General features: G+C 44.2%; 1 protein-coding gene across 1 annotated transcript in view; it reads right to left on the bottom strand.

Annotated features, from left to right (window-relative positions):
* The window catches only part of IL1R1 (interleukin 1 receptor type 1), a 43365-nt gene that overhangs the window by 21514 nt on the left and 7434 nt on the right, over positions 1 to 14417 (bottom strand). The window contains exons 2-3 of the mRNA XM_087726958.1: positions 6238 to 6305; positions 3286 to 3289 (exon numbers count right to left, since the gene is read on the bottom strand). Coding sequence (XP_087583084.1) covers positions 3286 to 3289; positions 6238 to 6302 — 69 coding nt within the window. The 5' untranslated portion in view covers positions 6303 to 6305. The remainder of the gene's footprint in view (positions 1 to 3285; positions 3290 to 6237; positions 6306 to 14417) is intronic.

The following is a 14417-nucleotide window of genomic DNA, read 5'->3' on the forward strand; positions in this document are numbered from 1 at the left end:
GGGACTGAGGCAGAAAAGTCAACAATGTCTCTAGCCTTGCACCACGATGAAAAGGCGGCCCAGGTCGCATTATATATTCTGGTAGTGGAGGGTCTCCTGGACGCTTGTATTGTTCGTATGACCTTGTCAAAGATGTTCTGCTTCCTCAGGAGGTCCCCCTCAAGTGCCAGATGGCTAGTTGTAGCCACTGGGGGTCTGGATGATTGATGGCCCCCTGGCTGAGGGAGACTTGGTCCTGAGGAATTCACCATGGTCTCTGAATGGAGAGACTGACAAGGTCTGTGTACCAGGACCTCCTGGGCCAGAACGGTGCCACCAGAAGAACTTCTGCCCGTTCGGTCAGGAGTTTGGCCATCACCTGAGGAATGAGGGACAGAGGAGGGAATGCATATAAGAGTTCCCGGGGCCACTCGCACCTCAGTGCATTTGTCCCCTCCGCCAACGGCGATTGGTAACGGCTGAAGAATCGTGGCAGTTGTGTCTTGGAATGTGTGGCAAAGAGGTCTACTTGCAGTTTGCCGAATCTCCTCACGATTTGTTGGAACAGGTCCGGGTGCAGGCACCACTCCAAGTGATTGATGTGCTGTCGGCTCCCGGTGCCTCCCGGTTGCTGGTTCTGGAGATGTGATCTGCTCTGAGAGAAGCCAGATGTCGTTATGCCCACCTGCCCAGAGCCTCTGCCTCGAGCATGAGCCCCCTTGAATGGGTACAGCCCTGCCTGTTTATGTGGGCTTTTGTTGCCACATTGTCTGTCATTAACAGTACATGACTCCCCTTTATCAGGCATGCAAAATGGTGTAGCGCGAGTCGGGCTGCCCTCAGCTCTAGCCAGTTGATGCTGTGGGCAGCCTCCCTCTGAGACCACTGGCCCTGGGCAAGTTGACCCTGACAGTGGGCGCCCCACCCCAGAAGGCTGGCATCTGTGGTCACAACGACTCTTTCCGGTTCCTTGAACAGACAGCCCTTCACGACTGCCTTGGACCTCCACCAGGCCAGGGATCGGGTCACCTTCCACGGGAGGCGCATGCGTCTGTGGGAGTTGCTGGTTTTCACTCTCTGCATTGGAAGGAGAAACCATTGCAGTTCCCTGACATGCAGCCGGGCCCAGGGGACCACCTTCAGACAGGAGATCATGATCACCAAAAGCTGGGACAGCTGGATGATCGGCACCGACCTGGACTGACGGCAGTGGTTCACTCTGTTCCTCAGGTTGCTCAGGCGGTCTGGGGACAGAAATACCTGGCAGGAGTTAGAATCGATGACGGCGCTCAGATGCTGTATGCGCGTGGCTGGACAGAACTGGCTCTTCTCCATGTTGACAGAGAATCCATGTTGTTGCAATGTCTGAACAGTCAGCATGACATCGTGTCGAGCCTGCTCTGGTGTGACAGAATGAATGATTATGTCGTCCAAATAACATTCCAGACGGACGGGATGGTTGCGGAGATGAGCCGCTACCACCGCCAGGATCTTGGTAAATGTTCTGGGCGCTGACGAAAGCCCGAAGGGAAGCGCCTTGTACTGGTAGTGCTTCCCTTTGGAACAGAACCTCAGGAATCTCCTGTGGGCAGCATGGATGGGGACATGTAGGTAGGCCTCTTTCAGATCTATCGATATCAATAGAGCCCCTTTCCTCACACAATCCAGGATGGAGTGGAGGGACTGCATTTTGAACCTCTTGTAAGCCAGATGCTGATTCAGGCTTTTCAGGTCCAAGATGGCCCTTCACCCCCCTGAGCTCTTCGGGACCAGGAACAGGATGGAATAGAAGCCCCGTCCCTCCTGGTCCCTCGGAACTGGTTCTATGGCCTCTATCTGGAGAAGATGGATTATCTCCACTTGCATGAGCTCCCTCTTTACTGGGTTCCTGGAAGTGGGACAACGTATGAACTTCCTCCAGGGGAAAGTCAGAAATTCTAGGACTAAGCCCTCCTGATGGTATTGAGGACCCATGTGTCTGAGATAATCTCCTCCCACCTGTCAGCATACAGCAGTAGCCGACCTCCTATGGGAGGGACCCTGTGATGGTCACTTCCCTCTGCGGAACGGATGGGCATTGTTGTTGGTACTGTTGCCCCCGCGAAATGGCTTCCGAAAGGAAGATTGTTGCTGCCTGCTACGGGACCCAAAGGAAGCCCTATCTTGATTTCTATCACCCCCCTGTTGGAAAGGCCTCTGATAGGAAGATGATGAGGGTGTTTGAGCAGCCTCCTGGTTTTGAAAGGACTGCTTACGAAAGGGACCGGAGCCCTTACATTCATTCCTTTTCAAAGTGGCTGGGAGGATCTTCCGTTTGTCCTTGGTTTCTATGACAAACTTGTCCAGGGCCTCCCCGAACAACTGCCCTCCCTTGAAGGTAGCGGAAGCCAACTTCCATTTGGCCTTCATCTCAGCCTGCCGGAGTGCCGGAGCCATAGGAGGCGGCGAGATGTAATATTGGAAGCTAGTGCCCTGGAGGCAAACTTCGCTGTGTTCAGCGAAGCATCAGCCGAGTATTCAATGGCCATAATAATTTTGGTAAGTTTATGGTGCCACCTAGACCTTCTGGAAGGAGGTTTGGATCTGAGTTGTCTCAGCCAGAACATGGAAGCTCTGGTGAAGAAAGAAGCAGAGGTGGATGCCTTAATGGCCCAGGCAGCCACCATGTGTGTTTTGTGGCATGCCTTCTCCGACCTCTTATCTTCAGCCTTTAGACCTTCTAGAAGTTCAGCGGGTAGGTTAGAATTGGATGTCAAGGACACTACTGGAGCATCTACTTCAGGAAATTTCAGGATGTCTTCCATTTTCCCCTCTACAGAATAAAGGGACTTATCCCCCCCACTGGGGTTGGTCAGGGTGCCGGGCTGGACCCATTGACGCTGGACGACATCCATGAAGAGGTCGGGTACAGGGATAAGCTCCTGGGTAGGAACCGTTTCCTTGAACAGTCCATGTTCATGGTCCTTGGAGGACGCAGTAGTCTGATCAGGATTTGGTTTGGGGGTGGAGCCTAGCTCGGTCGCCGCCATGGCCTTGTGAAGTATAGACGTAAACAAAGATGGCTTAAAAAGGCCAGTAAAGGCCAGCTTGTCAGGGGGCAGGTCTTCATCCTCTGAAAGCATGAATCCCTCAGCCCCTTCTTCCCTCCGAGCTGGAGGATTCAGAGGCTGATGACGTAGGAGGGGAATTTGGCTCCTTAGAGGTGGAGGCCTTGGTCTGATGTTTGGCCTTGGGAGCCCTGGATTTTCAGGAATCTCTCTGTTTAATGCCCTCCGCAATGCCCTGGGAGATGGCCAGAGAGATCACTTCCCTCATTTCAGCTGACAATGCTGGGCTCTTGCCCTCCCTCACGTGATGTTTGCTGGTGTGCCTATGGCGGCTAGCCTTGCCCAAGCTGGAGTCCTCCTGTTCGGGCAAGATGCTCTGGAAGGATTCCCTTTCCTCCCTGATAGAGGAACTGGGCAAATCAGGATAGCCCCAGGAAGCCTCTGGTGAGGGATCTCTGGACCCATAGTCCTCTACAGAGGGAGATCTACTGCCCCTGAAAGAAGGAGACTCAGCCTCCTCACCCCTGAGAGAGGGACCCATGGGAGAGCGATCCCCATGGTCTGAGGGAGAACGTTCCTTGTGGTGATGAGGGACTTTAGGCTCTACCGCCTTATGGGCCTTTTCTGGAGGCACTGAAGGTCCTGGGGAGGACTTCCTGCTGGTGCCCCTACTCCCTTTTCCTCCCTTGGGTAAGGAATCCAGTCTACTGCACTTGCTGAAGGGCCTTGCCTGCTGCTCCTGTGCCTCCCTGCATTCCTCAGGCATGCTGCAGCAGGCCACAAGTTAAGGCCTGGCTGGAAACTATCGCGCAGTGAAAGGACACCGATGCTCTCCAGCTGGCTCAAGCGCATCCGCAGATGCTCCTGGAGGAAAGGGCCGCCTGCTGGACGGATTCCTTCCCCCTACCGCCCTCATATCCCCGAGACTTAGCTGAGGAGTGTAAGGCTAGCCGGCGCCCCGGACTAGCCCCGCACCCCCAGCAGCACTCTGCAGCTGAGAGGAAGCTTAATCTGCTGTTCCTGGCCTGCTTCTTCGGTCCTCGCTCTCCGGATGCTCCGGAGCATCCGCACGCAGCAGCAGGCTTCTTCGGAGTGACCAAAATGGCGGCTGGCGAGCGCGCAGCCTCCACCCGCAAAATTTGCTGTCACTCAAGCAAAGGCATGCGAAGTGGCAGAAACGGCCACCGCTGTTGCCAGGCAGAATAGAGCCACAGCCAGCGGCTAACGCCCGCAAGGCCCTGGGATAGTAGCGGTCGGGAACCCCGAGAACGGGACACCGGTGCAGTCCCTTCCCCCCTCACCCGCCAGCAGGAGCCAGTCAAGCGACACACTCGTTCTGTGCCGCTTGCGACCAGCGGAAGACAGGAACTGCCCCGGGAATCCTCTCAGCAGATTCAGACCAAACGCTTGAAATGAGTCTTGTAGACAGGTCTTGAGAAGAACTAGTGGTCAATTTGGTGTTGGGAATCCCAGTCTATCTGTCCTTGGACTGGAGAACCCCCCAAAGCAGTCCTAACGGGCAGACAGAGTTTTTAAACTGAACATAGGGAGGTAAAGGGAGGCGTGGTCAAGAAAAACATTACTCAGTCCAAGGGCAGATAGGCTGTGTTAACCCACGCTTGAACTCTCCAAGCAGCACACTGGAGAATCTCCATAGACATAAACCTTTTCCTACATTCATTTTCCATGAAGCAGCAGGAAAAAGCAGATTATGTAGGCACTGAGAAGAAATTAGGAGTGGCCTATGATGATCTTATTCTCTAGAGTAGGCAACCTATCTTACAACCTTCCAATTGAGATAATAAACACCAAGACAACCTACAGGCTTTGTTTGATGTATTATCTGTCCCTCTGCCCAATAAACTCAATCTCTGAATAATCAGGAAGGTATCTTAAATGATACTGAAATTTCCTTTTGCACATCCATACTGGCTACTTCGTTGGCAGTATTTCATGGCTACCACAGCAACCTTGAGTCAGTTCAAATTACTTCATTCATTGACCAAAAGTCAAATTGAAGAGATTACAGTATATCAATCTCAACAGGGAGATTATATCAATCTGAACAGTTTATAGTTCAGCTGCCACAAATCACTACTTGGTGACATTTAGATTTACTGAGATGCAGGACTGTGGAGGAAGAAAATGTTGATTAACTTTAGTCCAAATTTTTGAAATGTTTCCTTGATGACATTTGGGGTTTTCCTTTAATCATAGCCAAAAGAACTCCCTAATTTTAAAGTATGAAGCAAGTTGAAGTAACAGATCATATAATTGACAGAAAACATAGAATGGGAAATGATTATATATAGTTTACAGAAAAGATGGCGGTTATTAAAGCAGTAAGTTCTCCTTCATTGGAGAAGGAGACATCCTACAGTGACTGGACGACTTCTAAGAGCCCAACAATTCCTTAATTCTACAGGCCAATGACCATTTGAAAATCTATGTTATCATGGCATAACAACAATGGAAATTTAAGAGCAGGGCATTCTTTCAGCCCCATCATCTTTAGACAATTATCAGCATATCTGAATCTCTCAGTCAGAATTCCCTGCCAAAGAAGCAAGATAATGATAAAACTAGCCCTTCCATCTTAACCACCGGCAAAACATTTTTAATTAGGTTATGCCTACACACATGATGCTATCTGCCTGATTCAAATGTTTTTGTTTTTAATTTATTGTTATTTTAATTACCCTTTGAATGGAAATTATTGGAGAAAATGGATATAAATTAAATACATATGAAAAATGGGCCATTATACCAGCAAGAACAAAAATATAGTTCTAATTCAAATGGTTAAAATGTATTCAAAGTATTTAAAGAATAAATGTATTTTAACAATTAATTACTATAAGATCATCTTCTTAATCTTTTCTACTTTTGTTTAAATAATGAGTTCACTTTATATTACAGAATTGTGAGAAGGATTATTACAGGAAAAACAAACCTGCATCTTATATTAAATACAGAAGAAACTCAAAATGAGACATGGAGCTTTAAACTTCCTCTCATATGCACTGATTTTCAATTGTACACTTTTCCTATATTGCCAGAAGAACCACACTTCATGAGACATGAATGGTGGGTGTGCATGTGCAAGAGAAAATAAACAAGCCATATAGGAGTCTAGTTAACTGTTGGGAAAAACCCAAATGTTATTATGTGACACTCACTGTGCTATAAGACAGAAAGAAATATAGTATACTTACAACAGCTGAAATGGGAATGAATGAGATAAATCCAAGTAGTAAGCCACAATGCAGAAAACATCTCCTAAAGAAATGAAAATACATTTAAATGTGTGTTGACATATTTTATTTGTGTCCGTGTGCATGCATGTATGTATGTATGTATACACACACACACATATACACACACATACACATATACACATCTTGTTTCTCTGAAAATAAGCCCTCCCCCAAAATATTTAAATGCATGCACAGCTGGTCCCTGCCATTTCCTCTGGTTGCTTGCCACACAAACAACACGAGATGAGTAGGCAAGGCCGGGGTGTGGGGGGAAGGGATGGGGAACATGCCCCACGTACCTCATACGCCCTTACATAACAGCTGCTCCTGCAACCCTAGCCATCACGCCCCTTCGGTCATGCTAATGGCCATCGCAAAAAGAGTGGCAGGATGCCAGCTGTGCTGGTATGATGAAGCTCATGGTGGTGTTGCAGTTCATGCGTGCAATGGCACAACAAGCTTTGCAGAGTCCTGTTCCAAGAGGCAGCAGGAGGACCTGTCTGGGCAGTGCCAGCCAGCTGCTCATCAGCAGGCTGCTCTCCTGCCCAGGTCTGGCCACAAGTGGCACCGGCAGGCAACAAGGTGCATGGCTGGTGCGAAGAACAGGGAGGCAGAAGCAGCGATGGGACATTCAGTCGCAGCAGCATGGCTGGACCAACGGCATGGTGCAGATCCTGGGAAGCATGGCTGGAAGCGTGTGCACAGCCTCATGGGCGAACAGCTGATGAATGGCTGTGTTGTGCTGTCACAGCAGCGTAACACAGCAGCAGTATATATCATATATACCAAGCTCAGAGAGCATCAAGGACTCCACACTTCAACCCTGAGCTACAAATATTCTCTTCTATCAGTAACTAACATGCTCACCTCCTATATGACCACTAGCCATGCTGCTTTATCACTTGAAAGTGATACAGGCAGAAACATTCTATTACTTTATATGCTATTAGTGTCAGCCTCTGCTTTGCTGCTGCTTCGGCTGCCATTGAAACGGGGAGGGGGGGCATAGTATTTGGGAGGTGATTCATTGTTGTGCTGGAGGAAGATTCTGGATTTTGAACTGTCCACCTTGCTGCGCATGTGGAGGAGGAGGTTTCCCGCCAAGGCCAACGGATCAGCATTCCATCCTGGTGATGCTGCTCGGAGTTATCTCACACCTGACATTTGGGAGTTTTATGATTGGACTGTGCAAGGGATGCCAAGGGGAGGGGAATGAAATATACAATATATTATTCGCTTTCGCGCCTAAATAACCAGACTTCGCTTAGCTTCGCTTCTATTCATTTTTAATTAGTAAAAGTACACTTGATTTCTACCAATGGAGTCCTGTGGTTTTCTTTCCTGATTTTTGAATGAAGAAGGGCTGACAATTAAGCGAAGTCTCACCTCCACCCCACCAGGAGTTACAACCTACCGAGGGGGGGGGTGTTCTCACAAGAAGAAAAATAATGTCTTTGCATGTGAGTGATCAAGAGGAAACTGAAGGGGCAGCAGCAGAACCATCTTTAACTGAAAAGCTGGCTGGTCTAAGGGTGGAAGAGCCTGCTGTTCATCCCCGATGGACTTTGGGTGTGGGACAAAAAGAGGAGTCGGAGGAGTTGGATGCAGGAGTCACGAGAAGGAGACCGGGAAAAAAATCAGCAGAATGGGGTGACGCTGGGGAAGAGGATTAGAAATTGTCCCATGCCATGCGACTCCTCGAGGAAGCTATGTCCGAATGCAAAAGCTGTGGAAGAGCAGTGGAAAGGGAGCAAGCTGAAGAGTTTGAGCAAAGGTATCAATTGCACAGGTTAAGGGAGGGTGAAGAGGCCGAGGGGGATTGTGAGCAAGGAAACCCAGAACCAGCCTCTCCCTCCCCCCCCAGCTAGGGCTGCTCAAAGAGTGGGGGGGGCAGGCAACGCCGACTGGCAAAAGTCCCTCCCTTAACAGTGAAATATAATGGTGATCCAAAAAATTTAGGGTTGTTTATCATACAGGTCTGGAACTATATGGAGATTTATGGTCCGGATTTAGAAACTGATGATATGAAAGTAAGGATGGTCTTACTCTTATTGGAGGAAAAATGGCCGAATGGATGGTGGGCTTACACCAATGTAATTCCCCTCTCCTGAGGAATTTTAATGACTTTATGGCTGCAATGAAGAGGAGGTTTGATGACCCGCTGATTGAGAAACACGGGAAGGTGAAATTTATGGCCCTGGAGCAGGGAAATAGACCGGTGGCTGAGTACATTCAGGAGTTTCAACAGCTGTCAGCCTATATGAGGGGATGGTCAGAAGATGCTCTGTTGGATCAGTTCGCTGGGGGATTGAAGGAAAAAATTTACCAACAATGCGTTAACAGACACCTTCCCCGCTGAGTGACTACTTGGTATGAACACGCAGCAGATGTTGAGTTAGATTTGGCCAGGCTTCAATGCATGAAAGAGGAAGAAGAGGAGAAGTGCCCCCCCATCGGCCCCAAAAGCCCCACTCCACGCCAGAGGTGAAGGGAAGGGAAGCTTCGCCGGCAAGGCCAAGCCTTTCACGTGCTTCCGCTGCAGAAAAGAAGGCCATCGTGCTGTGAATTGCTGCGTTAAAATGGCTCAGACCGCTCCACCCTCTCCCAGAAGAGAGGAGAAAACAAGTAAGCCTCTGAGCAAGAAGAGAGAGGCTGCGTGCGCCGCTGAAAATGTCCCCCAGCATTTCCAGCCGGAGGAGGAGGGAGACGTTAGCTCCAGCTCATCTGACGAATCAGATGACGACCACCCGCCCCGCTGTTGATTGATGGTGAACAACATTTTGAGGTTCGCGAAATTTTGGACTCCCGTAGACGGCAGAATCGTATTCAGTACCTGGTGACTTGGAAGCATTTTCCCCCTTCTCATACCGAGTGGGTGGACAAGTCCCATGTCCGGGCCCCTAAGTTGCTCCGCCAATTCTATTCTGATTATCCTGACAAGCCCTAGTTTGGCTGATTCCCTGATGTTTTTCTCTCTCCCTCTCCCCTTTTCCCCTTTACGTTTCTTGTGGTTCGTCTGTTTGTTTGTGCTTTGTCGTTTTTCAGGTCTGACCGCCTTTTTCTGGAGGAGGGCTGGATGTCAGCCTTTGCTTTGCTGCTGCTTCGGCTGCCATTGAAATGGGGAGGGGGGCATGGTATTTGGGAGGGGATTCATTATTGTGCTGGAGGAAGATTCTGGATTTTGAACTGTCCACCTTACTGCGCATGTGGAGGAGGAGGTTTCCCGCCAAGGCCAACGGATCAGCATATCATCCTGGTGATGCCGCTCGGAGTTCTCACACCTGACATTTGGGAGTTTTATGATTGGACTGTGCAAGGGATGCCAAGGGGAGGGGAATGAAATATACAATATATTATTCGCTTTCGCGCCTAAATAACCAGACTTCGCTTAGCTTCGCTTCTATTCATTTTTAATTAGTAAAAGTACACTTGATTTCTACCAATGGAGTCCTGTGGTTTTTTTTCCTGATTTTTAAATGAAGAAGGGCTGACAATTAGTTTAATACTTTTAATTAATACCCAAACATAAATCTCTTTGGAGTCCACAACTTAATAGCAAAAAAAAAAAAATTAAAATTAAAACTAATCTGAAATTTAAAGTAATGAAATTAGTTAAGCACAAATTCTAAGGATGTAAAACTTGCCTCTGCTTTTCCCAGCCCCTCAAATATGCTGACTGTAGTAATGAACTGAGAAAGCTTCTTGGATGACTAGTGCTTTACAGAGTCAGCATATTGCCCCCAACAATCTGGGTCCTTATTTTACCGACCTCAGAAGGATGGAGGGATGAGTCAATATTGAGCCTGGTGAGATTCTATCTGCCAAACTGCTGGCAGCCAGTAATCAGCAGAAGTAGCCTCCAGTACTGCACTCTAACCACTGTGCCACCACAGTGGTTAGAGTGCAGTACTTAATAAATATTAATTTAATTCTTTTTGTTAGTTTTTATTGTTTTAAATCTGGTTTTATATTCTGTAAGCCACCTGGAGTCACCATGGATGAGTAGGCGGCAATATAAATTCAACAAATAAAATAAATAAATAAACCATGACTGACCTGAATGACTGAAAATCTCCATAGACAACAGTGCTAATGAATTTTGGTGGGATAGCTTAGTATCATTTTGAGATAGGAAGCCCCTCATCTCTATGGTGAAGATCCTAAAATAGGTTTACTATAGTTTTGAAACAGAAGAAAAAACTAATCCCTCAGAAGTCCAAGAAGGTTTTAGTCAATGCAATATTACATTCCATGTTCCATCTGCTTTACATCACTCACTAATTGTCCATAGCTTCAATTCCCTGCAACTTCTATCTATCAAATTAGTAAAAAGGAGACTTTCCAATTTAATATTTGAAAAAGCATTGCTTCCAATTAACAACGGCATCATATTTGGCACATGCAACAAAATAAGAGTACCATAGATTTATTTGCACATTCATAAGAGAAAGTAATACTACAGGTTAGCTGGCCCTAGGGTGTTTAGGGCTTTAAAGATTGTATCTATACTAAATGAAGGTGTCCCAGTAATGGAAATGTTCAAACAAAATAACTACTTTTCATATCATAGCCTAACCTACTTTACAGGACTAAGAACAAAATGTAACCAAACTAGATAAATAGCCATTTGCAAAAGTAAAGGTAGACCTTTAAGGAAATTTCTGACTTTTTTTGATAAGTTTCTTATTCAGAAAAAGGTACAAGAAGATTAGGGGAAAGTGAATATGTAACCTTGAAATTTTCAATATAAATACAAATTAAAACATTGTGTGTTTGAATGCTTATCTGGGAATTTAAGAAAGTGTGTTAATGAATTCAGTATAGTAATATGCAGAATTATAAGATGGGAGAAGCTAATGAGGAAAGGCTCTTCAGATATGTATAAGATACTAAAGTGAGGGTCAATAAAAAGTACAACTGAAAACAGAAACAGATGTGTAAAATAACAACAAAAACTGAAGTATCTGTACAAAAAAAGTAATGAGGTAATAGGAAAAAATAAAGGAAGAAGACACAGAAATAATGTGGAACTCTAGACATGGTGCCAGAATATTGAAAGAACGTTTTTAAATATGCTAATACTAAATATTGAATATATTATACCAGCTGTTCAACAGTGGTGGCAAAACACAAATATGTAAATATAACAGAGAAAAGACTGTTAGAGAAAAGATATACTCAGTTTTGCCTTGAGCTTCTGCAAAAGCAGCAGCATTTTAGTCCAAGACAGAATTGCTACAAAACAACTTAATATTTGTCAATTTCTGTATACTAGACATGGTTCGATATATTTTAAAAATAACAGAATATTTTTTTTGCCAAAAAAAAAAAATCCATAGAGAATTCAAGAAAGGATACATGGCACAGACATAGATTAACAGGAACACACTCCTCTGTGAAAGAATGTCGGTGAAATCCAATTCCTTAGCTAAAACAAAAGGGTTATTTCAAAATGAAAAAAAAATCTGGGAAGGCATCAGAAAGTGTTGTAACAATGGAAAAATTTAATTACCCTCATAGTTATCAGAAAAGAAGGACAGTTGGTCACTACAAAGATACAGTAAGTAGTTATGGTATGGTGCAAAAGTTATTATCTAACCAAGAATAATTACTGCAGTGCACTTAAATCTTTGGAGAAAATTAGATGTGAGAAGATTTATTATAGTAAAGAAACTGAAAATGAAGATCAATCTTTAATCATCTATAATTTAAAAATGAAATGATTAAAAAATTCAGCTAAAATATACAGGAACAAGTCCAGAAAATAGCCCAAATTGTATTTGTTTCAGAAGGTTCATGCTGATTCTCTTTTTTTAAGGAAGTGTTTCATTTTTCCAAAGTTTTCCTATATACAATAAAACTAAAAAATAATTACTACCTACTTTTTAAATATTTTCCTCTCTTTCATAATCTCTTTCACTATGATACTATTTGAGTCTTGCATATGAGTACAGTTATAGTAACTATTTGTTTTCCATGTTTGTATTTTAGATTTTTTTTCCTCCCCTCTATATTATTTGCATAAATAAAGCAGCAAACGTATTAATACTTCTTCTATTTCTCCAAATCCCTATACAGTGAGTTGGGTGAACAGAGTAACTGTTGCGAGAGGTGGGAGTGGGAAGCACCATCCTTCGGAGGTTCTCCTCCTACCTCTCGGACAGGTCACAGTCGGTGTTGGTCGGAGGGCAGAGGTCGACCCCTAGGCCCCTCAATTATGGGGTGCCACAGAGTTCGGTCCTGTCCCCCCTCCTATTTAACATCTACATGAAGCCGCTGGGTGAGACCATACGCCGGCACGGGATTAAGTTCTTTGTATTAACATCTACATCATTCTGGATTGACTTGGAGTGTCTGCCTGCTGGTAAGTGAGCTGGGTTTTTTTTCTTTTATTTTTTTAATGTATTTTAAAATAATATTTTATTTATTGTGCATAGGATTTTTTTAAATAGTTTTATTCTGTGTGGATTCTTTTTTTAAATCGTCTTAGACTATTTAAAAAAAGATTCTATCCAAAATAAATTGAAGTGAAACCATTTTTAAAAATTCTATGCACAATACTTTGAAATATATTGTGCATAGAATTTTTAAAAATAGTTTTACTTAAATTTATTCTGTGTGGAATAGTTTGAAATGTTTTACTTCAATTTATTCTGTGTGGATTCTTTTTTTAAATTGTCTTAGACTATTTAAAAAAAGATTCTATCCAAAATACAAAATACCAGCTGCAGTTATTCACTTAAGAACTGTGGCAAAAAGGTGGTATAATGGGCTTAGTGACCAAAGTTACAATGGCATTGAAAAAAGTGACTGATGACCATTTTTCACACTTAGTGACCATTTTTCACACTTAGCGACCGTTGCAGCATCCTCATGGTCATGCGATCAAAATTTTGATGTTTGGCAACAGATTCATATTTATGATGGTTTCAGTGTCCTGGGGTTATGTAATCTCCTTGTGTGACCTTTTGACAAAGTCAAATGGGGAAACCAGATTCACTTATGTTACTAACTTATCAGCTGCAGTTATTCACTTAAGAACTATGGCAAGAAAGGTGGTAGAGTGACCAAAGTTACAATGGCATTGAAAAAAGTGACTGATGGCCATTTTTCACACTTAGTGACCATTTTCACACTTAGCGACCGTTGCAGCATCCTCATGGTCACGTGATCAAAATTTTGATGTTTGGTAACAGTTACAATTTATATTTGTAAATTGTAGTTATGTTGAAATAAAAAAATATTACAATACTATTTTTGCGCTGTATGAACTTTTTTGTTGCTCCGTATAAAATTTTTAATCATCTCCCCCCCCCCCCCGGTCAAAGGTGTCCCTCTTTACCAATCTGAAAATCTGGTCACCTTATACTAAGACGTACACTTACCATGATGGTAGCACAGCAAACTAAGCTAAAACACTGTAGATCATACGTAGATAATAGTTTATATTATTCCTCAAGATTTGCAGAGGCAGAGATAAATGCAACCCGTATTTGTTTTAAGTATATGTACTTTCTGGTCACGCTTCTGATTTTCAATAATTCTATACATGATATCCTTCAGGCAAGATCAGGATATTTTCTATAAATTGTTGGTCTTATTAATTAATTGTAAACTTGTTAACTTTGAATAACTGGTCTTGTTGACCAATTAACGGAATGACTGCATTTTTCAACAAGAAGTGACAAGAAAATAACTATTACTACACTTGTGTCGGAAGCATATACCAAGGCATTTCTGGGTTCTAAGGGTTAGCTGGTGACATCACCATTTCCCAGAGGATACCTGAGGGGGTTCCTTTCATGTCCTTGTTATTTTTCCCATCAAGGTGATACATATTTATCTACTTGCACTTGTATGCTTTTGAACTGCTAGGATGGCAGGAGCTGGGACAAACTGATGGGAGTTCATTTGGTTATGCGGCTTGCATTCATGGTTTTCAAAGTACCAAATTGCCAACCCCTCAATAGTCTTCTGACTCAATGTCCCAACCATGTGAACTACTGTAGCCCCTAGGAAAATAACTTAATGATTGTTTACAATCTATCTTCAACTTTATAATCTGAATATACTACAAACACAATGCAAACATTCAGATGAAAGCAAGATGATAAATAACTCCAAAAGTTAGGCA

The sequence above is a fragment of the Thamnophis sirtalis genome, unplaced genomic scaffold (assembly GCF_051295495.1).
Source record: "Thamnophis sirtalis isolate CommonGarterSnake01/CBP01778 unplaced genomic scaffold, rThaSir2_p1.2 scaffold_12, whole genome shotgun sequence".
NCBI classification, from domain to species: Eukaryota; Metazoa; Chordata; class Lepidosauria; order Squamata; family Natricidae; genus Thamnophis; species Thamnophis sirtalis.